Consider the following 26890-nt stretch of genomic DNA (forward strand, 5'->3'; position numbering starts at 1 on the left):
CATCCATCTCATGGTGTCGCACGGCTTTGGGCGATTTGAAGCCGCTTGCATTAATGTGCAAAGGGCGGCATCAGGAAAATAACTCTAATTTATAAACATGGTAACAAGGCAGTGCATATGTATTACTGCTAAAAATCCAAAGAGAGGTGCATTGATTGCACTAAGCCCGATCCTGATGTAACACATAGAATATTTAATAGCTAATACTGTAGAATTAGAATGGATCTTGTTATGACAGCTAATCCGAAGCTGTAGGAGCAGGGTACCAATTTAGAGTCAAATGTCACATGTGGAGAAAGATGGAAAAAAAGAGAGAGGTGGGGGGTTGCGGGTGGGATGCTACTGCAGTCGACAGAAAGAAAATTCCATGTGTGTCACCTGGCATGGGGGAAATGAAGTGTGAATTCAGAGAATGGAATAGAATAGGGGAGCAATGGAGAATGAACGTAATGGGAAATGAACATAAGAGACAGCTACAGACAGTGAAAGAGAGACAGAGAAAAAGTGGACATGAGTAAGGTATCACCCAGTACCTGTGCCTCTGGCAAAGCCACATCCATGATGTTAGGTTGGCCTCGAGGTTCACCGTTTTCGAGCCGGGAGAAGATGACTTGGTATCCTCGGATTTGGCCATGCTGTTTTCCCTGCAGGGGTGGCTTCCAGGTGACCCGAATGGCTGTTGAGTTTATGGCTTCAACCTCCAGCTTCCTGGGAGGTGCTCCCGGCACTGGTATCCAGAAGAGGGAGGGAGGGAGGGAGGGAGGGAGGGAAGGCAGAATTCAAGACAGAAAGACAGAGACAATGAGAGAGAGGAAAGAGTCAAAAATGCTGAGCTAGTGATTTCCCTCAGTTCACTGTGTTTTGTGATGAGAAGCCAAAAACTATCAAAATAATGACTCCTGAGATTTTTATAGACTTGGGTGCTCCGGAGAAAGAAGTGATACTTGAATTGGCAATGAATTATAATCATGTCTTCTCACTTCAGACATTCTATGTCTACTGTGTCCCCAAAACACCCTATGCGGGACAGCGTGTGGTCTAGTGATGTCTGTAATGCCCTTAATTTCGGTATCGGAATTAGCTGTGTTGCGGCAAACTTCAAACACATTAATTATAGACGACTCTCTCTAAGGAGCAGCCGCTCTCTATCACACTGCAAACAAAACGAAGAATGAGTGAGGAAGAAAGAGAGAAGAGCGATAGAATGGAGAGGGGGAGTTCTGCTCCATTTCTATTCCGCAGAACAGAAGAAAGGAAACTGGAGGACATTTAAACAGTGACAGAAGAGGAAAGTGGTGCAGATAGTGAGCCCAGGGTGATGAGCCTTAACCTGCCATAGATGTAAAGTTTTAAAGTTATAGAGAACAAGCTGGAAGGAGGAAAAAAGAGAAGGTGAACCCCTCTCCTACCACTACCACCTCATTAACTCATAGTTGATCAACAGGACACAGAGAAATGTGCAGTAGTAGTAGTAGTGGTAGTAGTTGAAGAAAATAGTGACAGTCAACCCTAGACAACAGAGATGTGAAGAGTCTGAGAACACTCTGCTTCAGGGGAGGTGTCAACCTACCATCCTCTTTGGTTCTCATCCTCACTGGGGCACTCTCAGGGCCTGGGCCCACGTCAGTGTGTGCCCTCACCCACACCTGATACTCAGTCCACTTCTCCAGGCCCTCCAGCACATAGCTGGTGGCGTCTGCACCGATGCCCGTCACCTCATGCCGCTCCGTGTCCTCTCCAGCCAGGGCCTGGTAGCTGACTGTGTAGCGCACAATGGCGCCGTGGCGACTAGCGGCGGGCGGTGCCACCCAACTCACCTTGAGGCTGGTGGAGCTGAGGCTGACCAGATGTACCTCCTGAGGGGGGGCAGATGGGGCTGCAGGGGAAGGGGAGCACAACCACACGAATGGGGGCACGGATCAAGCAAACAAAAAAATAAACTAAAACACAAGCAAACATAAGGCAAAACCATGGAAGCTTTTTTAAAGTGGTCAATATAAAAATGAAAATGTAATATTTAAATTGGCAATGTAATATATTTTTAGGTTCCTGTCTACAATATGCTACAAAATCTGGCTCCATAGTTTCCCTGCTAATCTGCCACATTCATCTACAGAGAAGCTTTTTTTGTATTTTTTCAAAACTGTAAAGTGGCAGTAGTCTTTCTGATGAAACAATAGTCCATTGAAATACTAGACTACAGCTTTTACATACTTGACATCAATGTCCAGCCAGGCTATCCCATGTTTTGGCTTTGTCCTCTTCCTTGTACTCAACCTTATACTGAAAGTCTATTTTTGAGTTACTTTCTGAGCTGGTGAGATTCATACATCATTTGCACAAATACTGTAGGTGACAAATTTAATGATATCACATTGCAGGCTTGAATATAACATTTTCATTTTTTATACTGGATTCAAAAAGCTTCCATACAAAACAGGATGCTACCTCCGGACTGAGAGATTGGCTGCAAAAATGCATTACCAGACTACTGTTGAAGCTGTGTTTGGTGTTGCATTTATGCGAGAGACCATGACACAGGGCGGGGTGAACAGAATATAAAATATGCCAAACTTTTACAAGGCAATGTTTTCATAAAGACATAATTTGTCCCTAACTGCTATCTCCGCTGCTTCTCCCAGTATGCATAAGGAGCAATAAACTGGCCATAGATGTGCGAGTGTGTGAATAAGTGCTTGACAGTGTTGACTGGTGTTTGCACGTTGATGCAAAAGCTCTGAGCTTAACATTGTTTGTCAGCCTCTGCTTAGAGTTGCAATTACAAGTCGTACTTTAAGTGAAAATTTAATAATCAATAACAGTTATGAACATTCTAGCCATTGTCAACATCTGGTTTGTAGCCGCTGCCCTGGAAAACAATCTTATTATGGTTATCAGATTAGACAAATCCATGTTGCTCTGTCATTAATCCTTTGCTTTGAATAGCTATAATGGAACCAGTAATTTTGCAGCTACATGGTTTTAGTCTTAAATCTGTTGGCCCAACAGGCTATCAATAAGAGTATTTTATATAATATTTAGTATAATCATGCCAGACTGTTATATTCTGTCCACCTCACCCTGTTATGTTTTATAATCACAAAGTCCTTTTGCATGTGTGCAGAATGTGAAGAAACGTGAACAGCATATACAGTATAATGTGTCAATGTGGAGTTGGTAATCTCAAGCTACACCTCTCCAGTCGGGAATAATATGATTACTGCAATGAATATGATTACATCATTTACAACAGCCACAGTATAAAATACAAGTAAACTCTCAAGTCCAGATGTAAAAACATAAAACCAATAAACAACTTTAAAAAGGGGAACAAAAACAACACAGAAAAGAAACACAACAGCATTCATACATTTCATGCATCTAACTCAATCACAAATCTATTCAACTCTATAACAAAGGCCTCTTCAAAAAGGAGTAAAATGAACCAAGGAGAGAAAATTCAAAGCAAGGTGTTCTTACACAGCATGCCCATGAAATTTCCTTTTTAATAAGCAGAGCAATGAACAGTGAGCTCAAATATAATCCAATCAACTAATACCAGAACATGAAACTCCACCTTTTCAAAACATTGGGGCTCAACAAAAGAGAGGTGTGTCTCATCAAGTGATCTCTGATCCATAAGAGAGCGGTCAGAAAACTACAAAGACCTGACGACACCGAGTGTATTAAAAAAAAAAAAACAAAGGTGAAAGACTGAATCAAAACAATGCAGATGATTTGGCGAATAAATTGTAATGTTGAGGTCCTGATGAAAAATCTGCTAGATCAAAGTCAAATTGGAACGCCACAGGAAATACATATGCCTCAGAGGCAAAAGAGAGCGAGACAAAGATAAGACAGATAAACAGAGCAAAGATAAAATTAGAGATGAGGACGATAAATTACCTCTATCTCTCCTTTTTTTCTAATGTAAAAGCCCAAGACATAATTTTTTCACTGTGTACATTTAAGGTATATCCACATATGTTATTGAAGAGTTTGAGTTAATATGGAAAATTGGCATTTTGTGTGTATCACAACCAATCATAATTCAAAATATGGACATATTCTTAGTCTGTCTTTAATGTCATTAATCATGTATGAAACACAAACACCATCAACATAAAAGTATTTATAAGATACAAGATATAAGATATAATTTGTTATCCAATATTCCCTTTTGTTTAAAATCTTTTCAATTAACCTTTGTAATCTATATACTTTCCTATTCAGTTTTAGGTAAAGTAGAAAACAACTTTTACAGGCTATCAAGTCCTTTGCTGAGTGGTAGATTGCAACATTAGACCTTACAAAAACAGCAGAAAAATATGAATATGGCTCAGTTATGTTCATTGCTCTGAATCTTTAAAAAAAAATGATATGAAACATTTGAATGCAGCACTAGAAAATGTCACACTTCCCCACTGTCTGTCTCAGAACCTTCCTTAGGCTGCAGCTTATTTCATGCACACTGCTTGAAATCCGAATTCTGTTCTCCAAATTCTTTGACCTTGTGTCTCCTACTGACAGGGGGCTCAAGAACACAGACTCATCGCCACTCGTGATCGTGACTGACAGTTATATAACTCTGTGGTAGTCAAATGTGTTATCTACTCAGTGATTTTGTCTGTCCTAATGGATAAAGATTTCTAAAAGAGATATCCATGCTCTCTGTCCATTCTCTCTGTATTCTTTTCTATTCTAATGGCGCACCCACAGTGATCCTGTAACGGAGTGGACATGCATTTTAATGTGGAACTTTACTGTCCACCTCACTTTGTTTTGGAAATTCTTTGACACATTTGAAAAGTTGCCTATTTAAAATGTACTAATATCATTTCCATATTTAAGAGAAAACCTTCTAAAGGCTACGGGCTAAATCATCTGTTGTCACCTAATCTGCAATGCATCTGTTGCAAAGCATCTGTTGTAAAGACAACACCTCACTGGCCCTGTGAATTGAAATGTACACTGACTCCAAGTAAAACACAATATGTACCATCTTTTTTTTTGTTTGTTTTTTTGTGCAAGATAAGTGATTAACATGAACACGCATGTGACACAGTACAAACAAGAGTGAGAACAAACAAACCAACTCAAACAAGACCAGGTTAAAACCAAGCAAATGGCTGGAGATTGTATGGTCAATGTGTGAAGTTGTGGCCAATTTGTTACAGGGATAATCAGTGGTAGTGTCTGTAATGTGAATTCCTGGATATTAAATGTTCATCTGCAATTTTCTGTAGTGTTCCCATTAATTTGTTGTTAAAGTGTACTTAAGTAGCATATCACATGGCATGGTTAAGCAACATTTGAGTCAAAAAAAGGTTATGAATGCAGTTGCAAGAACAATACTTTCTACTCATATCTTGGGATGTTTGTTTTGAAAGATAACTTTAATTATAACTACTCTAATTATCTTTTAACTCCCCCTGCTCTTTCATCTGTTTCTATCCGCAGATGTCTGTAGACATATGGTCTCATCCATATGTTTACGTAGGATTAACATGCTAGGCTAACAGTCTGTCAGCTGTGTGACTTTATATCCGTGCTGTGACGTCTTTCAGAGCATATGAACACTGTAAACACACCTGTCACCTGCCCAGCACAGTCCTGTTAAACCGGAAACACCACAGCTACACCTTATTTTTATATAGTCTATGGACTTCACACGGCACAGCACGGCTATGCTAACGATACTAGCCATGCTGCAAAAAAACAAGACCACTCATGTACGAGTAATTTACGAACATTTGTGGCATTCATCAATTTTACTTTTTCTCTTACAACGGTACAAACGAAATTTTTGGTCTAGACCTTTCTAGTCTTTCTTCACATGGGAGAAACACATGAACAACTATTGTCATTCTTAAATTTGTTATGTTTTTTTGTACTGATTTGTGAAAGCAGGACTTGAAGCTGCGCCGTGTTTTGACTCTTTTCTGTGAATGAAACTCACCCACAAACGGAGTGGAATATGGAGCCTTATATGGCAATTTTAGGGACGTGGATTATTCCAGCGATCACATCTCATGAATGCACACCTCATGAACAGGTGACATTCATCAGGCTGAAACGAGTGGAAGGACAAAGAGACGCCAGGGTGGTTCTGGGATGGTTCAGGTCAGGACAGCTGGGTCAGGGCAGAATTTTATTTTTCTTATTTTTCCCCTTATTTTTCTCATTTCTTTTTGTTTTACTTTGTTTGCTTGTGTTTTCCCTTTTTTTCTTTTTTTTTATTATTCGTTGCTTTCTTTGCTCTCTCCTGCTTTATGCTGCTCCAGGCCTGTAGGAGTTTGCTGGTCTGTTGCAGGTCCGATTCCCTTTAAAACAACCACAAGGAGAGGTCTGTTCAATTGGGTCTCTACACATAACATGAGCCCCCTGCGTGAGATGGTACAAGCTTGGTACCGCCACAGTAAAAATTCAGCAGTCAGCTGGCAAAGAGTGACATTTTGAGTGCTGGCATTGTAAAAGCACATAATGATATGAGGCAATATAACACAGCACAGCTCACAAATGTGGTAACAAGACACATTAAACGTACCTTTGACACTGAACACAGGGCCTGCCCTCAGATAGATGGACAGGAGTGTTAGTGTTGGTGACAGGGGGGAGGTGGTGGAAGTGTGAGGCTGACTGGGATGGCTGCACTGACAGCATTTTATGTTGTGCTGAAATTGACGTGGCATTCAAGTTGCCCACGCTGTCTGACTTAACCTCCATGTAACTCAACTTTGTCCTGCTCTGAAAATAATGACCTCAACCTGCATCAGCTGGTTGTGGGTGACTTTTTCTCTGTAAAATCACTGGTTAGTGGGCAGCGAGGAGATAAGACAGATGAAAGAGATAACATGAGAAAAAGATTGTCGACTTACTGGACTGGGCGGTGCGAGCTTCAATGGGCTGAGTGTAGACACCTAAACCCATCTCAGAACGGGCTGCCAGTGAGAAACGGTATGAGGTGTCAGGCTTCAGACCATCCACAGCATAGGAGCCCGCTGGGTTGAAGGTCACATGGATCTGGAAGGTTCAGAATTAGATGGACATATGACATTGAATCAGAAAGAGTCACACAAGTATTTCCATGTCTTGAGCTGTAGGACTAAATAGTATTTGTTGTAGTGATTTGAGACTGAGAATCTTCAACCCTAAAGCCAAAACTGTTGTCTCTCCTTCTTACATGCATACAAAGTAGACAATACAACCACATTTGAGAGCAACTTGTTCCAAAAATAAGTTGTCCTCCAACTAGTGGTTCAGCAGAGTTGAATCAACGGCAACTACATCCAGAATCAGAACACAACAACTGTGCTGTTTTCTATTACAGTAAATCTTTCTTATTAGCTGGGGAGCTGACTGCATTACTACAACAACATTGCTTCAGCCGAGGCTTCCCATTCAGAGAAATTGCATCATAAAGAGCAATATTCATTTGTCTGCAATCTCACAGCGGAATATGAGAAAAGTGTCAAGTAGATAGATATAGATAGATAGACAGACAGACAGACAGACAGACAGATAGATAGATAGATAGATATGGTCTGTAGCAGAGAAAAACAGGTCATAAAAAAGTAACAATGTTATGTTGTTATTCTAACCTTGTTGTCCGAGCCAGCCTCCCAGTACTGCAGCTCATACTTAGTGATGGGGTCCTGTACGGGCCACAGCCATGTTAGCACGATGCGGGTATCCAGCTCGGCTTCAGCTTCAAAGCTGGACGGCTGGGCAGGGACTGGGTAGAGAGGGGCAAGAGGACAGAGGTTAAAGGGGACATATTATACAAAGGGAGATTTCCATTTCTTTTTTTGATTACATAGCAGATCTAGGTGCTTTAAAAATACTCTGAAAGTATTGAAATCAAGCAGGTAGCTCCCAGTCTGAAAAGTGAAGCCAATGCGGAAGTGCCTCAAACCTGCATTCATTCCAGCAGGGGGCGACTCCACCAGTTGCAAAAAGAAGTCCAATTATATGGAAGTCAATGAAATAATGCCCCTACTTCTCACTTGATTTATTACCTCAGTAAACACGTTCCTAATGAATTTATGGTATTTCAAGTCTTCTTCAATACAGCATGATGTTCATTTTGTAAATTATGGTCCCATTTAGAGTGAAATTGACAACAAAGCAGCATATGCTTTAGGGCATGGCTACCTTGTGTTTGACAAGTCGCTACGATGGTGACAACGTTGATTACGTACCATGGCGTAACCCCATATTCACAGAGTGTAGCCAAAGCTGCCGCTATTTCACAGCGTGCTTTCAATTCATGAAAGTTAATTGTAACATTTCGGTTGCCTAAAAAACTCTTGTTTAGTGGTTGGTCATACTAAAAGACCCTTTACAGAGTTGGATGTTCAGTTTTTCCAGTAAGTATATTTTGTTTGAATGGTTTTAGCATTAGCATTAGCATTATCACAGTTAACCATAGACTATAAATGCACCGTGCTAACCAAGCTAGCAGCTAGCACTAGGGTCAGCTACATCCTCTCGTCCAAATATGGCCACCTCTGGCTCCAAAAATCAAAGATGGCAACAGTCAAATCCAAGATGGCGATGGTCAAATCGCTAAACTCGAGGCATCAAAACAGCAGTCCACAAACCAATGGGTGACGTCATGGTGACTAAGTCCACATTTTTTTACAGTCTATGATCAAAACGCTCAGTCCACAGAGAAATGCGCCTCTTTAAGGAATGAAAACAGAGAGCTCACTTCTAAAACTAAATGTTCTCCACAACTGTGTGGCAAACAGCCCTATTTTTTCACACATGCTTTAGATACATACAATACTTACATCAGCCACATAAAAAAATGGACGTTCTATGACAAGAACAATAATATCTTAGCTTTTATCTTGTCTAACACTATCTGTAAACATAATTAGAAACCCTCAAACAACTGAGACAGACGAAATGTTTTTTTTTTTCATGTGCACATGAACATTCACATATTAACAAACAAACAGAACCACACACAGTGGTTGCCTGCTCACCTCCCTGCTGGGTTTTGACTTGCAGGATGTCAGAGGGTGGCCCGTCGCCCACTGAGGTGAATCCCAGCACCCTGAGGCTGTAGGTGATATCAGGAGTCAGGCTTGAGATGGTGGTCAGGCTGCTGTCGTCTGTGTTATGTTTCTGCCAGGCGCTGAGTGGAGCTGTCAGGTCTGAGCTGTAGTAGACCCGGTATCCCCTGATTTGTCCGTTAGGTTCCTCGGGTGGCTCCCACTGGACCAGCATTGTGCTGGCACTCAGCATGCGTGCTTGGACGTGCAGAGGTGGTGAGGAGGGGGCCTGTTCACCTGTGCGCGTCTCCACAGGGTCGCTAGGCGGCCCACGGCCAATGTTGTTGACAGCCATGACTCGAAACTCATACTCAGAGTAGGGGCTAAGTCCACCGATGCTGTAACGGGTGGTGGCCACACCCTCCACTTCCTGGAAGCCATTGTCTGATGCCTTGGCTTTGTACTGAATCATGTAGTAGGTGACAGGTTCTGGGTTCCCAGAGTCCCAGGTAAGAGTCACGCTTGTGGCTGTGGTCTCAGTTACAATGAGGGAGGTGGGGGGCTTTGGCAAGGCTGAAAAGGAAGAAGCAGGGTATTAAGCTTTGATATCAGGGATAGACTACCAGGAGTCATAGGTAATTTGAGAAAAATTAGATATCATTTAATACCATAATTCCCACATGCCCAAAATGTGGGCACAATACAACTAAACTCAACTCTTGTGGAGAAAAAAACATGACTGGTGTGTCTCATAGCACTGAAATGATTGTTTCATAAGTTAATCCTCAAGAATACAGTCAGCAGCCATTATCTGTAAATTAATAGAAAATCTAGACTGAAATCTCAATTTTGTGTTTTATAACCTTCTTGGCCATTACTGACAATACAAGAAAATTGCAAAGTGGTTCCCATTGCGAGTGAGTGACAAATACAAACAAAACAGAGGGTCTTCATTATGGCTTCCTTGAAGACAGGGGTCTGTAATGCTTTGGTCCCTCTAAATGACTGTGACATTCTGTGTATCGATCAGGTGAGTAGAAAGTAGGATCAATACACTGATAAGAGAGGCTGCAATGGGTAGAACAACACTTGCATAGCCACATACACACAGGTAAGTAGAGCCACATTCACACAAACACTTGGATACAGAAAAAAAGGACTCACCAAAAATGTAAACACACACCTACAAGCCCTGACATTGACTCTTATTGACAAAGAGCCCGCAAACAGCAACCTTCATTTTTTTTTTATCTTTCAGTATCCACAAAAAAACACAGGCCAAAGCACAGGGGCAACAAATATGTACAAGAAATTTTTGGAGGCCATTTGAAAGTTGTTTATTCTGTTTCATAACATTTAATTATCTGAATCTGTGGATGACTCAAATCAGGCCAGCATAACAATTGGCATGAACAGCATAAGCTCTCACCTTTGACTGTGACCTGGGCTGTGGCTTGGATCATGCCGAGGGATGAGATGGCCACGCAAGTGTAGTTGGCTGATTCACGGATGTTGGTGACCTCCAGCACGTTGCGTCCCATCGGCATCTCTTCCTCCTTGGTCAGCTCCACTTCACCCATCATCCACTTGACGTAAGGCATCGGCGAGCCCACCGCAACACATGTCAGGTTGACGCTGCCGCCTGGCATCACCTCTTGGTTGGTGGGTGGAATGGAGAATCTGGGTGGGACTCTTCGCACTAACGGGATGAAGAGGAGGAGGAGAAAGAAGTGAATAGTTAGGATAAGTAAGGTGAATATGATAGTTTTTTTTGTGATTTGATGAATGGTCTTGCCCAATACAACACCAGAAGGCTAGAAGCTAACGCAGAAAAGCTACCAGAATGGAGGGCTGATCGCTTTTGTCCAAATGTGCAGGCGAGCACAATGGGAATAATAGGACTGTCACAAAATGGCTCGGGAAATTCACAAGAAAACTTTGAGGGGGTGTTTTATCCTCTTGCCTACAAAAGGGACTATAATCAAAAAATAGCTCAGTTTTGCTGGAGACTATGTCTGGCCCTCTTTTGTCAGAGTGTCAAATGGTGGCGAGAGTTGCATCATTGAGGGACCCTGTGGAGATGGCATTGTTTGATTTCTCCTCCCGCTCCCTCTCTCTGGCTCCTTCTGCTCAGCCTGTCTTTCTCACTCCCTCTCTCTCCCTCTCTTTGTGCAGTTCTGATATTCAGATAGGCTGACATTAAAAAGGGGTTCCCATGGAGACAAGAAGGGCCCGTTGACGTCGCCAGGGACAAGGCAAACACCGATGCAGAGGCTCCATGCAATACTGAAAAGCTGCCCCAGAATAAACAGGCAGCCAGCATTTACATATGACTTGTTTTCTATCTAAATAAAGATACACAACAAATTCCTGCCATATTTACACACTTTAGATCTTTTCCTGGTAACTTTCGGCAACCACGACAAACTTATCCACTGACAGTGCTACGTGAACATCCATCAGTGTCAAACCTGTTAAATTTATGACATGCTGAACATTACCATAGTATGAGCTGAATGTAAGGAGAAGGAGCTCTGACTTCTTTAACCTTGATAATGGAGAAAAAAAAAAGCCAAGCCAAACATTTAGATCCCCAGTGAGGACCCATTATTGCTATCCCACTACTGTTGGTCATATGTATTCAAAACACTACGTCATTAAACTATCCCTGCAGAATTTATACTGCTTGTTTCCCCTAATGCACTACAACATCTCTGTGTCTCTCTGGAAAAAAATGACTGTAATTGCTCTCTTGCACCAGTCTCCATGAAAATGGATTTTCAAATGTGAGTCTCCCTCCACCTTTCCTTTCCCCCCATCCTTCACCCCTCCCTCCCCGATCTAATTTGAACCGGAACGTCGTTACAGCCATGCTTGTTAGTCCCCTCATTATGTGGTGAAATGGAAAAACACAAAAGCACCTTTTGAGATTCCAGTCAGGAAAGGACTGGTTCTCTGGACTGTGCTATAATAAGGGGGACCTGGTTCACACTCATCTGAATTTTCCCAAAATAATTGAGGTGCTGTATATAGCCTGCTGCAGTTTTTTTTTAATCGATACAATCATGGAAGCTTAAACTACTTGGCTCAATATCTCATAAAAATAATAATATCTCAGGTCCGAGCAACAAAATACACGTAATCATATGTATTTTGGAATTTGGTCTTTGGAGTTTGTTTAACACAATTTCCCAGATAAATCAAAACTTTGCAGGTCTTTCAAAAGTACTTGCCTTTTCAAAAGGGTGTGTGGCAAACAAAAAAATCAAGTACAGAGGTCAGCAAAGGTTTGGGCCAAAGTAAACATGACCATTTAATATTAAAAGTCTTTATGAAGAGCTTTTGAAAAGGTTTGAAAAGATTTACATCAAGCATAACATTTGCTCTCTGAGGTTCACGGTCATAGGGCTGATTTTTACATGCAAAGACTGGACAGGCCAAGTAGTGTTACCAGCCTGGGAACAGGACGAGGACGACATTCTCAAGCAAAGCATGCACAGGAGCTGAGGAAAGATATGGGAAAGGATCACAAGATTGAGTACGCTGGGGGAAGAAGATAAAGGAGGCACTTGGTCCAATTTTCTCGTATGAATGACTGAACATCTGATTTTCAGTATGACTAATGCACAACAGACCTTCCTTTGAGTATTTTGAGAAAGTGTGGGTATTCTACTTATGTTGGTGGCCACCTGTGTCTTCTCACACAACTGTAACAGTCTCCAAATGCAGCTATTTTTCACAACATATGCTTATGAAAAAGAGAAACCTGCAAGAAGCGGGCCTAATGTAAGACCATTAAGCTCAAATTATCTGTTATTCTTTCATGAGTCCGTAGACTAAACAGTGCTAAGAGCAGTCAGTCAATGGGGCCTGTGTATATTGAACACTTAATGTTGTGAATAATTCATGGCGTGCGGTTAAGTTTGGAGAGGTGCTGTGGAACAAAATGACTAGAGGGCAGGTAATTGTTATCGATTCCCCTGAAGCCTCTCTCCTGTTGAGAGCGGCTTGGAGAGACGGGCTCCGGGACTCTATCAAAACCACAAAATAAGCCCTGTCTCCACTCTGCCTGCCTGCTTGCTGGATATCTATAAATTTAACTGCCTTGACAAAGTGCCCAAGGATAGCAGAACCTGTTCAGTCAATCAATATTTGAGCAAACTGGCACAGAGTCAGCGGGCTCCCAGGCTTCCTGGCAGCAGCACTGGGCTACCATGATGGCTGATCATCCCCCCTGTCAGCACACTGCCAGCTCATTCTTAAATATTCTATAGGTCAGCTCTTTGTGTGACAGTGTTTTGCAGATGGTACAAGTAAAGAAACCATTTCCAAAACATTAGATCTGTCTTGGACAATGACAATGTCATCATTCATTAACTTTAAAACAGACGCTCAGACTGTAAAACTGTGTTTGGATCAAGGGCCAAAAGTCATAAAATCCATTACTTGCATATATTTCTTAATGATTAGTTGTTATATAATAATGTCAGTAAGAGCAGATCAGATCCTTTTTTCAAAAGTGTTTAACTTTCTCAAAAAATCATGTAACTTTCTATGAGCTTTTTTTCCTGCAGGGCCTCCTGCTGCAATATTTCACGAAGAAGGAGGGTTATCTCTCTTCTCATTAGGCTAACGTATGCCTATCACATCCTTCAGTCTCTAGGGTGCCCATGGCGGTAAAACAGACATAATCCCCTGAGAACAGCTTTGTCAGTTCTGATACCCATGTCCCTCAGCAGGGGGGCAGGGGTGTTGCTGCCTAAATACCTGACAAATCCGGTTGCCACCTGAATACCGAAGTAATCCATCACACACCTCTGATGGGCCTCCAGAGGCGGATGGAAAGTCTGAGGGTGAAAACAGCTATAGTTTCTGGTGGATGTGGTTGACAGTGACAATATGGGTGCGGTTGGGAGGAATGCATGGCTACATAACAAAACAGAGATATAATAATGACTTAAACAAACTGCACGGGAGCTCCTTGTGTGTTTTGGCAAGGCTAAAAGAAACATAATTCGGGGGAGTGGCACTGGAAGGCATGCAAGACCTATTCAGGGATTCATGCAAACAAGGACACGACATTACACATTTACACTGTGGTAAATTAGGGTGAGTTATTATTAATATTTTTGTTTTTCAGGGAAGGGATATCAGTGTCTTCATCAGGAGGTCTGAAAGGGAAAGGGAGTTGACTCCACCTAAAATCTGTACCAAATTGAGAGGGAGGGGAATTAAAAGTAAAAATGACCAACCTTCACGCTGATCTGTTTTGTGGATGAAGTGATTTGATGGAGGTGAGCGATGGAATGAAGAGATACAAAGTGGAGAGGAAGACAACACAGTGAAACAGGACAGTGTTTCCGTAGACACAGTGGAGGTTAGTGACATGGCACAGCAAACACACAAAGGCAAAGTAATGCATACATACAGTATCAGGGAGGGAAACTCGCCTTTAACAAGGGCTCAGATTGGTTAGTATTGTTAATTGGAATCTCATTCTCATATCTATCTGTTAAACATAAGGCTAAAGCCAGCAGCAGGTTAGCTTAGCTTAGCATAAGGTCTGGAAACAAAGGGAAAAGGCTAGCCTGACTCTGTCAGAAAGTAACACTATCCACCTACCAGCACCTCTAACGCTCACTAATTAACATGTAAATTCTCGTTTGTTAAATCCATACATAAATTGAAGTGTAAAAACAACAAGTTGTAGTTTTTACTGGGGGTTATGTGTTGGACTACTTCTTGGCTGGGTGCAGTAAGTTCCTGGAGTCTACGCTTGTTGTTTGGCAACCTCACAGTGACAACAAGACTCCAAGGAAACTATAAAAGAAGGAAGGGTCATTACGTCAGTATACCGACATTCTATTGCTCTGCTTGGTGCCAGACTTTGATGCCAGTTCTATTGAAGCCTACGGGAGATACATGGAGAAGCACACTAAAACCCAACATATCTACGTCATGTGACCTTTGATGAAGAAATGCCTCTACCAAATGAAAGAACACACTTCAGGAAATACTTACTGATTTTTCCAAATGTGCGCATTTGTTTATTTGCTGTTGATCTCCAAATAGTATCCAAAGAAAAATGCTCACCATGGCAAATTTAAAAAAAATTGCAAGTAAAGTGTCCCTTTAAAATATTGAGTTTAGGATAAATAAATATTGTTAACAAAATCTGTATTCTTCATTCCTTCTTTCTTCCTTTTATTTTTCTGCAGAGGCTGCTTTACAATGATTGACAGGACAAATAATAGCTAATATTATGGGAATGTCTCATATTCAAATGAAAAGTTTACAAACCTCCACTGATTATTAATGTGCATTGGTAGAATGTAAACTAACCCTTAGCTACAAAACAACAAAGGTATACATTTCATGTCTATCAGAAACTTAAAGACTTTAAAACAACAAACTTGATCATCAGAAAACAATGCATCGTAGTTATGAAAGAAGCAATCTCTGCTGTGATAATATCAATACATGGGCTGTAATCACATTTGTCAGGTACCCTGCTGTGGCTAATCTACCTTACACCTGTATGGTCACCATATGAAAATCTGTAGATGATGTTACATAATGTTAGCTAACGGGCTCAGAGTTCATTTGGTTAGGGTATTATCACAGTTTAGCTAATTTACTAACTCTAGTCTGTTACCAACCTCAATCACATATGCATAAGAAGCTCCAGTTTGTTATAAATCTAGCAAAACTTTAGTGTAACTTGCATGGAAATTAATTATTGAATTAACATACAAACCAAACAAAACGTACCTTGAAAACACACGAGACATTAGCTAAATAACAACACAATAAAATACCGGTGCCTCCCAGATTGAGAACCTGTGAATCTGAGAGGGGAGAGATGAAGGAGTGGTCTGCCTGTTTACCCCTATGCTTACTGCGCTGAGAGCTTTCAAGTGTGGCTCCAGTGTGCGTTCACCCGCTACACGGTGATGTAATGACCATTCTTTCTTTTATAGTTTGTATAGTTTTATAGTTGCAAGACTCCAGGAAGTCACTGTGAAGAAGGGCATTCCCCAAAATGTCAAACTATTCCTTTAAATGTGAGAAACATCTATTTATTAAGTATTAAGGATAGACTGTTATGGCATTTCCAGTTTCAATACCCATATGGATTATTCAAGTTCTAAGTAAGTACCCTTCCAAGAGCACTTTTTGAGTGGACACAAGAAGCACTACACTTACCATTCTTTGTCTTCATAAATGCAATTGATGTGAATTGATCATTTTTGTACGTTTCCCTTCCTGACACACAGACACACACATAGAACAGCATGAAGATATTTTGGTAAAAGAAAAGCCCAGCTGCAGCACTTTATCCTCTGTGACATATTGACATGTCACATGGATATATGAAGGAGTGCCAGCAGACAGAAGCTGACATCCCTCCTCCGTTGTGGGATAAGCACTTGACAAATGAGCGTTCATGCACAATCACAGGACGCTTGTGATTCTGCCCACGTAGATGGAGTCCTCCTTTAGAGGAGGGTCACCGAAAGCAACCCGTGGCAAACAAGGCGTGTGCGCACCTGCACACCTACAAACACACACACACACTTTTAATGGAGGAGAAGTGGAACATAAATAGATACACAGACAGGGAAAAACAGCCCCCTCCTCTCTCGGTCTCACTCTCCCCTCCCACACAGAAATATGAGGACATCATTCTCTTGTGGCTCTAAAATGTCAAGGAAAGGGTGGTGACGATGGCGCTGGCAGTGTGTTTGTGTACCTGCAAACAGGAATTGGATCAGGTAGCGACAGTGAGTGTAAAAAAAACAGAAGCACACTCGCAGACACAGAACACCAACCCATAACAAGCACATTTAAGTCCAACAGGGGTGTGTGTGTGTGTGTGCATGCGTGGGTGGTTGTTAGAGGGCTGTGGATAGAGAATAATACCACAATTCTCTCCGCAATGGTAATCTTTTTATGTCACTTTCAAGTAATGGTAACTTTATTGACATTCCAAGAATACAAATTATTGCACAAAGGGGTTCTGCCCTGGGAGGGTGAAATTTTTGGTAGGCAGTGAAGATGTGAAGATTCTCATAATTTACACAAAAGTGAAAAAGGAGTAATGAAAAAGTTTATCTCAGCAGAGAGTTCTGACATTTTTTGAGAGTTTTGGTATTATTTCACTGACTTGTTTATAACCCACGTGTCAGTGTGATATTGTACTTGAAGCTTGGAATCAAACAAATTTTCTGCAGCCTGCTGCTACACATCAACACTGTAAAATTTAAAAGTTGTCCAATGACCTGTTTGCTTCTAAAGCTTGTTATGTTTACAGGTTTGAGAGCAGACAAGGTAAGCCCCTAAATCCCCCCTCTGGTGTCAGAATAAAAAAAACAACAACAAGAAAGGAAGAGAGGCATGTCAAAGGCCGCTTGTCTTGAGTCCCTCATGTTTTAAACCCAATCAAGCAGCTCAGTGATAGCACAGCCCCAGGTCTCGTCTCCTTATTCTTGCAGCGGTAACAAAGACGGAGTGAAAACATGGCTGGAGACTTTGTTCTCCATTCCAGACAAGTACACTTTTAAAAGGTTACGGTTGGTTTGATTTCTATCTCTCCACTGGTGTGGTGAAGCTGGCGGAAAAGTTGGTGTCGGGGCCAACGGGTTGACAGCTACCTGGGTGGTGTTACAGACTAGCTGGGCCTGGGGGCCCTGTTGGCGCCAAGCCACACAACTACTGTAATTACCTCTGAGGGGAAAAAAAGGCTGCGTCTGCACCTGTGACAGACATGCCCTGATTAATAGACGAGACTTACTTCCCTTCCTCGCCTTTGCTGTTTGGCTGACTACCTCCCCCTGTCAAGATTTAAGATCTAAACCTTCTGGCGCCCATAGTGTTTAATCTAAGAATTTGATGCTGCTATAGTCCTTGAGGATGATTTTACCTCTGGTTCCTCTGATCCAGGAGGAGGTTCTGCCTTTTGAAAAAATATTTTCCTTGGATACTTCCTGTAAGGAAAACCCTGATGCTTAAGATTTACTGTATGAAGCACATCTTAGTGAGATGGATATTTGTTTAAAAAGTAGTTCTCTTAATTCAATTTTACATTTCCGTAGCAATGGTTCAATTTTCTGTCTGGGTTACAGAGGAAACACTGGACGCTAATTTAGTTATTTTATTTGATGGATGGAAAAAAGAGACGATAGAAACACTTATCTATAAACTACCCTGTCTATGTTTTTAAAGCAACTATAAGGAATTTGTCCCCTGTGGACAAAAGCGGTAGTGTTTCCCAGAATGAAGACTGCATTTCCCATGAGCACCACTGCCTTATCTTGTAAAGATCTTCATTTGTTTTGGAAGCGAATGAAAGAAAGATGCAACTTGGTCATAAATAGGTTTACTCACTTCAGTGGTCTAAGCCTCTTGCTTGGTGCATGTTAGTTTGAATCCTTTCAAATCTCTCAAGGTTGACTCGTGTTTTCGCCTGTGCTCTATCACCGTCTCTTTTAGCTTTTTTTTTGTTCTTCAGTTCTTTTCTTTTTCTCTTTGCTGATGCTGCCCCAATATCAGCCATAACGACAAAATATAATGTCAAAAATAAATCTGCTTCCTTTTAACTAGCTAACGTATTACTTACTGCCTGGGAAAATCTAAAATGTGTCATAAATCAGATTTTGCAGGGAATCCAACCAGGTGGTGGGCATTTAGAATAACTATATAGAAATAACCAATCTTCTTGCTGATGGTCTTCTTTACTTATGTACGTCATATAGAGGCATCAGTGTTAAATTGAGACTGTTTCATAACCAGTTAAAAACTTATTGTAGTTGCTTAATTATGAAGTGAAAGCCAAGCATGTCTCTTTCTTACTGACACTTTCACTCCCTCCCTCCCACCTCCACCCACACCCACACTAACAACTGGAGCAGCTATTCTGTTTCATGTACATCAGACATGGTGGTTTTATCTACAAGGGCTGACCTAGAGTACTCTCTCCCCTATACCAGCTTTTTCCAGGATGGGCGCAAATCTGCCCTTGCCCTGCATTAGTCTGCTCACGGAGACACCACAACAAAAACAAACCTTGAAACTCCAGACCCCTCCATGCCTTTAGGAGCTCTGGGTTGTGCGGGAGGGAATAATGGAGCCTTTCGATACAGTCAAAATAAAAAAGAAAGGAGGCCTGGCATGGCTTTCAGTGCCAGCAGAGGAAACGGTTTCAATGCAGCTGTTTTCACAGAGGGCGCACCTGGTTGAGTTTGCGGCCAAACAGGAGGTTGAGATTAGTTCAGCTCATTGGTATGGGAGGAATGGCATAGCAAGGATAATGGTGAGAGAATTGGTTGAACAAGAGAAAAAGAGAGAGAAATAGTGGTATAAATGTGGTGACTGGAAATTACACAACAAATAAAAAGGGAAAGATGCACAGTCACTGGTCAGTGAACAACATTTGGAATGAAACAGACAAGAAGTTTGAAAGGTTTGGATGGTCATCTGTGGTTTGCAAATGCTTGGGACAACAGAAATGATTAATTCAAGAATTGAGAGAAACAATTGACTTTACCTCGTACGTAGAGATTGGCAGGAGCAGAGTAACGGGTCCCAGCACTGTTCATGGCAACACATTCATATTTCCCCTGGTCTGACTCCTCGCTGTTCTCAATTTGCAGGGCTCCTGTGTAGAGGATTAACAAATTTAGCTGTCTTGACAGTTTTGGAATAAGAGATGTAACTTGGCGTGAAACCACAACAAATATATGCACAGTGACTCGCTAGAGAGCCTGTAGTCAACTAGTCTAACCCAATTCATGCGTAATTAAGTGTCTCAGACATGGACGCAGTTTTGTCAAGAAAATGCTTACGGCAACACAAGCATTTAGCTGATTTGGCAAGTTTAAGGAAACTGCTAACAGAATATTTGCCTAGTCATGTTAAGGAGAAAAAGACCGTGACTGAGTGTCAATTAATCATCATCATCTTAATACCAACAACTGTGCAATCTGTGTTTTACACAGTTTTACCGAAGGACATCATTTATAGTTGTGGGCCATGAGAGGAATGGTACTCGTATCTATTTATGAGTTTTTCCCTAATTGTAACCTAATTGTTCAAATAAAACTGAGATGCAATCATATTTAACCTACATGTAAATTGGTGAGTTAAATGTTCTTTTCAGTCATTATTTGCTTGATGTCCTGGCATGCTCCTGCAAAGCAACTGGCACTGCAGGTATCTTTCCTCCACACATTTAGCAGTGAGGTCATTATCATGTTCTTTCATTACCAACTATTTGACCATGTCTCACAGAAGCCCTCCAGGGAGACACTCCTCTGCCAGATGGCTTAGATTAGTATTCACACTCCCAAGTAGCTGTAGTCATCAGACAGAAGGCTACCATGTTGTTTCTAACAAAGCATGAAAGCCCAGGAGACCTGTCTTGGTGTGGTCATTTTGACACTCATGTCCATAACCATCATGTAATCATTGTTACTGAATTCCAAATGGCTGACAGACGAGGCGGGTTGTAGTTTGACAAATTGAAAAGAGACCAACAACAACAAACTTACCTGCATCCCCTCATTGAAAAAAATACATGTTTAAAAACCAAAACTACTTTTTTCAGAAGTACATATGTATGTTACAAGCGAGTGATAACAGTTATGTCTCCAAAACAGCATGGTACTAGCATGAAAGGCAGCCAGCCACCATGCAGTTTGAAAATGACAAAAATACTCAGCATTAGATGATATTAGGATACATTTTTTCACATCATGCAATATGAGATGAATGCAACAAACAGGTTCACCACCAACCAAGGGGACTCGAATCAAGGCGAGACCAACAAAGAGAAGCAAAACTGGGCGTAACAGTGACATGTGATAATACCACCTCAGATCTCATGACAACACATCCCTCCAAGGTGTTTGCTCTGCACACTCATCTCATCTGATTCAGCACTGACATGTACCTGCATACTAATGTCGGTGTCACCAATCTGTCAATCTGCCCATTCTCCCATGGGAGAAAACAGTGTTCTACATTCCTTGTACAGGAAAGTAGAAGGTTACTGCTATGGCAGTTGTCAGAGCTGCAACACTAAACCCCTTCAATTACTTACAACTACTTGAACACTGCCGGATCTTCTACAAGGTCATTTCACATTTTTCTTGGGGCACAGAGGCTTCCATAAGGCTGCCTTAACTCCTAAAGAGTTAAACATCTAATTAAATATGGGCTGTATTAGGAGCCATGGATGAACAGACAGTGAGACAGCTGGTAGTTCCAACAAGCTCTAAATGTATTCAGCTTGCCCCAGACATCCACTATTTACCTCACTGTTGTTCAACGGAAATCATGCTTTCACTCGGGGGAAAAGTAGATGATTTCCATAAAAAGGGGTTGAAGCTTCCACCTTAACAATCTCTACCAGGCATCCAGTTCCCATGCTGGGGGGCAATGCTGCATAGCCTGTATGCAAATGCAGCCATTTCAATTTACATTGAGGCTGCATAAAGGAGGCAGGTAGATCCTCTTGGTGGTGATGGTGGCCATTAGTTTAAAATGTAACTTCTTTTCTCCTTTTCGCTGAAAAGCCAAAGGAGATCCTGAAGCTGAAAGATGTTTGTTTCTTTGTGAACTTGTGTGTATTTGTTCACAAACATGGTATATTTTTAATAGCGTAGGACGAGTCTTGAAAAAGCTCATTTACAAGACACACCTTGGACTTGCTTCTGCATTTCCATCCTCCTGACAGCAGGGTTGGTGATCATTTGTTTGTTAAGGAGCAGACACAGCAGACAGAACACGGGCTTGACGAGAGGTGGGAAGAGACGAAGGGGAAAGTGGAAGAGGGTGGGTTGGCGCTAACAGTGTAGATGAACCTGGTGATGTGGCATCGGGGGTAATGCAGGGGTCTGATGTGAATGTGAGGTGATGGTGTAGACGTGATATTTTCCAACACATTTTGTTCATCATCCTTACCTCTAATTGGTGTACCACCTAGGTGGGAGTAATTTCGATGCAAACAGGGTTGAGAGATTAGTTAGTAATCCACTTAAAACAGTGGGAGAAAAACATGGCTTCTGACAGGCCACAGTTAAAAAATGAAAAACACTAATACAGAGAAGAAGCCACTTAAATGCAATATGACAAAGTGTACTTAATCAAAGCGATAAAGCAAGTACAAATTTTGAACTGTGCATGTTGTCCGCAAATGAGCAAAAACAGCACATTGACCCTTCTGTCAGGCAACATTTTTGAACATAACGTGCTACTTTTGTATTTGCTGACAACAGCTACAGCCACATATCTCCTTGCTACAAAGCAGCATTAAACTAGTATGCAATTTTTTTGCAGGTTTTTAAATTAAGCTTTCTAATTTAAGATGACCCCCCACTCTTTGTACAGACTGCATTTGTGCAGACAGCAGTTAGTAAAATGGGCAAGAGAAATGAATGGCAATCAAACACAGTAAATAGAGTGATGCACAGCAAAAAGTATTCAGGCCAGAGGTATTAAATTGAAAAGAAGTTAGTATCTCTACAGAATGAATGGTTTGGATGGTGTGAAAAGATAGACCAAATGTGTCTGTGGGTTCACTAAAAATCGAGCAAGTGTGATGCAGTAAGAGGCACTGGGTCTTGTACAGGGCTGTCTTCGCTGTTAAACTGTGGCAGCAATTTAATGCGCTTTTTTCTGCCATTGCAAAATTGGCCTCATTTCAGGTCATATGCAGTAATGTAAATCCTGATACGACAGCAGATGTCGTGAAAAGGGTGGTGGATATAAAGAATTGTTAGTCTGAGGGCATTACATATCAGCACATTTCCAGACACACTCTCACTATATGCAAGAAAGAAAACTAATTAAAAGTTTGTTGCTGAAGTAAAAAAAAAAAAAAAAGAAGAACAAATACAGTGTTATGCACAGTTTTATCCTTGCTATAAACATTATCAAACAATTAAGTTGTTGTGTTAGTGTCTAATTTGTTAGAAATCTGTATCTAATTTGGGCTGCACTTGTAGTAGAGCCGCATTGTATTATTGCAAGAATGTGGACAGTCCAAGTGAACATGCTCCGGCGACCTGCATTTGGCATCCACCGGGCAGACCAGCGACAGGCTTTTTCTGGAGTAGCTCTCATCTTTAATCTGTAGCCTGGCCTGACACTCGCTAAGTCAGGTAGATTTAGTAAGGAATGACAAGACTGAACCTGGTCAAAAGCCACTAATCTTTCCACCTTACACCTTTTTCACCTGAGCCAGGTCAGGCCAGCACTGTTTATTTATCAAGTGGACTGGTGCTGTGAACAAAGTGCACCTCATTGATTTTTTATTTTTTGCAAGGTTGAATCCTTGCTAATGCATCATCGACTGTCCTCATTGTGGCCTAGCTGCATGTTTAACAGGGGATTAAGGATTATTTAATATAATGAAAAATTCTCTTTCTGTACTTTGGAAGGTTACAAGCTCATGCATCACAGTCAAAGATTGCACGAATGCAGGAACAACTTCATTCCAACTTCTATGTTACTTTATAACGTGCTGCAGCTGTTATGAGGAATAAAATTCTGAAAGAATTCTGAGAAGAAACTAATCAAAGTGACAATGACAAGCTGAATAAAATTTTCATGTCCTTTGTGATAAAAGTGAATACATGGAGTCATACATGACAAGAAAGACTTTTTGTGTTTTCACATCATCCTCTTGTTTAACGCCTGGATTTCAATGGTATCTTATACACTGCAACTCGCCTCTACTATATTTCCATTATCAGTATATCCTTGAAGACATTAAATCAGATCAAATCAAATTGTACCTGAGCGAAGCTGTTTAATGCGCCCGTTGCTGCTGCTGATGTCCACAGGAAGCATGTCCTTGAACCAGGAGATCTCTGGGTCTGGGTTTCCGCTGGCAGCACACAGCATGGTGGCAGTTCTGGTCCGTTCAACCACCTTCAGCTGGGGACCCATATCTATGGTGGGGAAGCCATGGGGGATCTGGTTCTCTGAAAATTTGCAAAGACATTTTTTTTTTTAGTATAGCCACAGACACGGAGCAGGAAATAAGAACAAATAAACAAGAATAGGAAAAAAATGTGTTTACAAAAAGATTTTTGACAGAATAGGCTCTCAATTGCTGTGAGAGGCGTTGAGTGTGTCAAAGCTGTTGAGCTGGCAAGAACAGAGAAGTGGATGAAAGAGAGCAAATACATTTCAGGTGCTACAGGCCAAACAGTAATCAGAACTCACACAAACAAAATAAATGAGTGTAAGAGCAGAACATACTACTGGTGATTGGTAGATCTGCTGCTGATTTGGATTTAAAATTTGGTTGGAAAAAAAAAGTCCTCTGATTGATTATCATAGCAAGCTTATTACCCGGCACGGGGAGTCTCAGGTTTAGACAGAGGAAGGATAGTTGCAATCTGCTTCTGGGCACCCATGCATAAATGAGCCGCCTTAGGCTTAGCAAGCTAAACAAACCTATTTGAATAATCCAACTCATCATAATGAATGTATCGGCATATCCATGATGACAACACATAAAGTATAATCCTTGAAGAAGAATTTGGGATTCTACGGTTGTTGTTCTCTCAAATATAAACTTGTATCATGAAATATGGCCAATATACTACTTCAATGTACAGTAGGACATAATGTTAATGTATGCACCTATATAACAAAACAATAGTTTCTAGGGGTGGGTTTAAAAGTCGCTTCACATAAGAATTGTGATACTTATCTCTTGTGATTATGAATCGATTCATGAATCGATTTTTCTAAATGTTAGTTAAGAACATGATGTTAATGGAGTGAAAAAGGCGGAACTCATCTGGAGGGCATGTTGCTTCTACTTCATCTTCAAAAAAGGCAGCAGTTGCAAACATGTTTTGAGTCAATGACTAAATAATTAGATGAATGTGAAGTATATTGTGAACATTCTACGCTGTCACTCAAAGACTAATGTTAGCGGAGTGGAGCAGCTATCAGCAGTAACAAACGAGACCGGCTGACCAACACACACAGCAGCATTAAACAACTTAAACCAACTCTGAGGTGAAGAAAATAACTCGGTGCTCAGTCTGTTTCACCTCGAAAACTCTGCACCCGCTCAGCGTTTGGACAACAATGGCTTTCCCGGAGCTAATGGCACAGCAGAGCGGCTGCTCTTCACTGCTGGAGACATGACCTTAATAACAACACAGTAGAGCACCCCGCCCGCCTCCCCCTCATTTTGTTATTCTCATACAGGCAGGAGACTGTAAGATGCTTTCAAATTAATTAGTTCATTAAATAATGCAGTTAACTTTTTAAAATAAAAAGGCTGCACACCATTTATCTTATCTGTCAGTTATGTTTCATACAGTTTTTCAATGGACTAAGGACACTAGTGAGTGCTTTAGCACACAGTATACTGGAGAAAGAGACTGAAAACAGTGCCCCCCCTTCTATCCATTCAATCGAGAATCAGTTTTGAATCCAGAATCAATTCTGAATCAAATCGGCACCCAAGTATCGTGACAGTATTGAATCAAGATATAAGCATATTGTTCAAGGCCTTTTAGTTTTTTTTGACGTTTGAAAGTGTTTGTTGATGGCATAATTGTAACAGACCACTAATTATTACTCTTAAAATTCATTATGTAAATTGTTAATGTGTCTTGTAATGATTTTGAAACCCACATTTGGTCTATTTAATAAAAGACCAAACAGCTGGTATTGTCAAAAAAACTGTCACTTAAATGGCATTACTGAGTTGCAAAACCTAAATATGACCCCCCTATCCCACCCTTATAATAAATCCTAATTCAAGATCTGTACGGCGTTATTAAAAAGGAAACGTGATGCCCCTTGAGAGGTCTTATTATCAGTTTGCTCTCTAACCTGTAATCTCTTTTATCTCTCTCCTCATACTGTATTTAAATGTCTCCTTGGGGCCGAAGTGTTGAAATGAAATACTTAAGGAAGTGCTAATGATTGAAACTTCTACCTTCAGTTCACCATAAGGAGATACCTAACTGCAGGTTAACATTAAGCAAATAATAGCTGGTCTGCAGGGATGAACAAAATTAATACAAGATAGAGACTTGTCTATTACAATGTCCCGATAGTAAAACTGAATGGCCGTGACAGAATGGTTCACTAAAAAGAATTAATAACTGTCTAGACTCACCAGACACAAAACAAGTGTCTTCTGTTAAAAATCGTCCTTTTGCTCCACCTAAAGTATTAATGGTGCGCTTCTTCTACTTTTCTTACCCAGACATTTATCACATGGACCAATGTTTTTATTTAATTCTGATTGCCTCTAGAGGATGCATTGAATGGGGTTTTCTTAACAACCCCCCCCCCTTTACTCGGCTTGTCTGAGTCAAAAATTCACATGTAAACTTATATGGCGGGAGCATGACAAGAGGCATGGGTGTTGTTCTTTTTTCTGATCCCCAGCAGAGCAGTTGTTCCTGCTTTCACCTCTGTGTTTGGCCTGCAGCCCGGATCGTCTCATATTTAGATGTAGTTGACAGATCTCTGCATAGCCTCTTATCTTTGTGGCGAGGCTTACTTCCTGTCTAACGATATAGGATTTGTTTTCAGACATCCCAGCCGAATAAGTATACCTCTACAAAATAGACAACTACAGCACAATGAAATAACACTCCACAATTTGTCATTGTAGGAATAATGGTAACAGTAGCGCCCTGTGTTCCTCTGTGGTTTGCTCTGTCTAACCCTCAAAGACAAAGAGGAGGGAAAAGGTAGAGAGAGAGATGGAGAAGGAGACAAAAAAATAATGAGGGATGAGTAAAACACCTCACAAATACACACACACAGTAATTTTCTAAATTACAGTTTATTAAGAAGAAAAAATAAATAAAGAAATGGATTATTTGGTTGACAAACACGTG

General features: G+C 41.1%; 1 protein-coding gene across 4 annotated transcripts in view; it reads right to left on the minus strand.

Annotated features, from left to right (window-relative positions):
- The window catches only part of LOC121909077 (receptor-type tyrosine-protein phosphatase F), a 186362-nt gene that overhangs the window by 51537 nt on the left and 107935 nt on the right, over positions 1-26890 (minus strand). For all 4 annotated transcript variants that reach the window (XM_042429468.1, XM_042429464.1, XM_042429467.1 and 1 more), the window contains 8 exons: positions 23801-23989; positions 19549-19659; positions 10432-10701; positions 8994-9575; positions 7602-7735; positions 6879-7023; positions 1571-1876; positions 534-727 (listed from right to left, as the gene is read on the minus strand). In XM_042429468.1, coding sequence (XP_042285402.1) covers positions 534-727; positions 1571-1876; positions 6879-7023; positions 7602-7735; positions 8994-9575; positions 10432-10701; positions 19549-19659; positions 23801-23989 — 1931 coding nt within the window. The remainder of the gene's footprint in view (positions 1-533; positions 728-1570; positions 1877-6878; positions 7024-7601; positions 7736-8993; positions 9576-10431; positions 10702-19548; positions 19660-23800; positions 23990-26890) is intronic.

This window comes from Thunnus maccoyii, chromosome 12, assembly GCF_910596095.1.
Source record: "Thunnus maccoyii chromosome 12, fThuMac1.1, whole genome shotgun sequence".
In the NCBI taxonomy this organism is placed as follows: Eukaryota; Metazoa; Chordata; class Actinopteri; order Scombriformes; family Scombridae; genus Thunnus; species Thunnus maccoyii.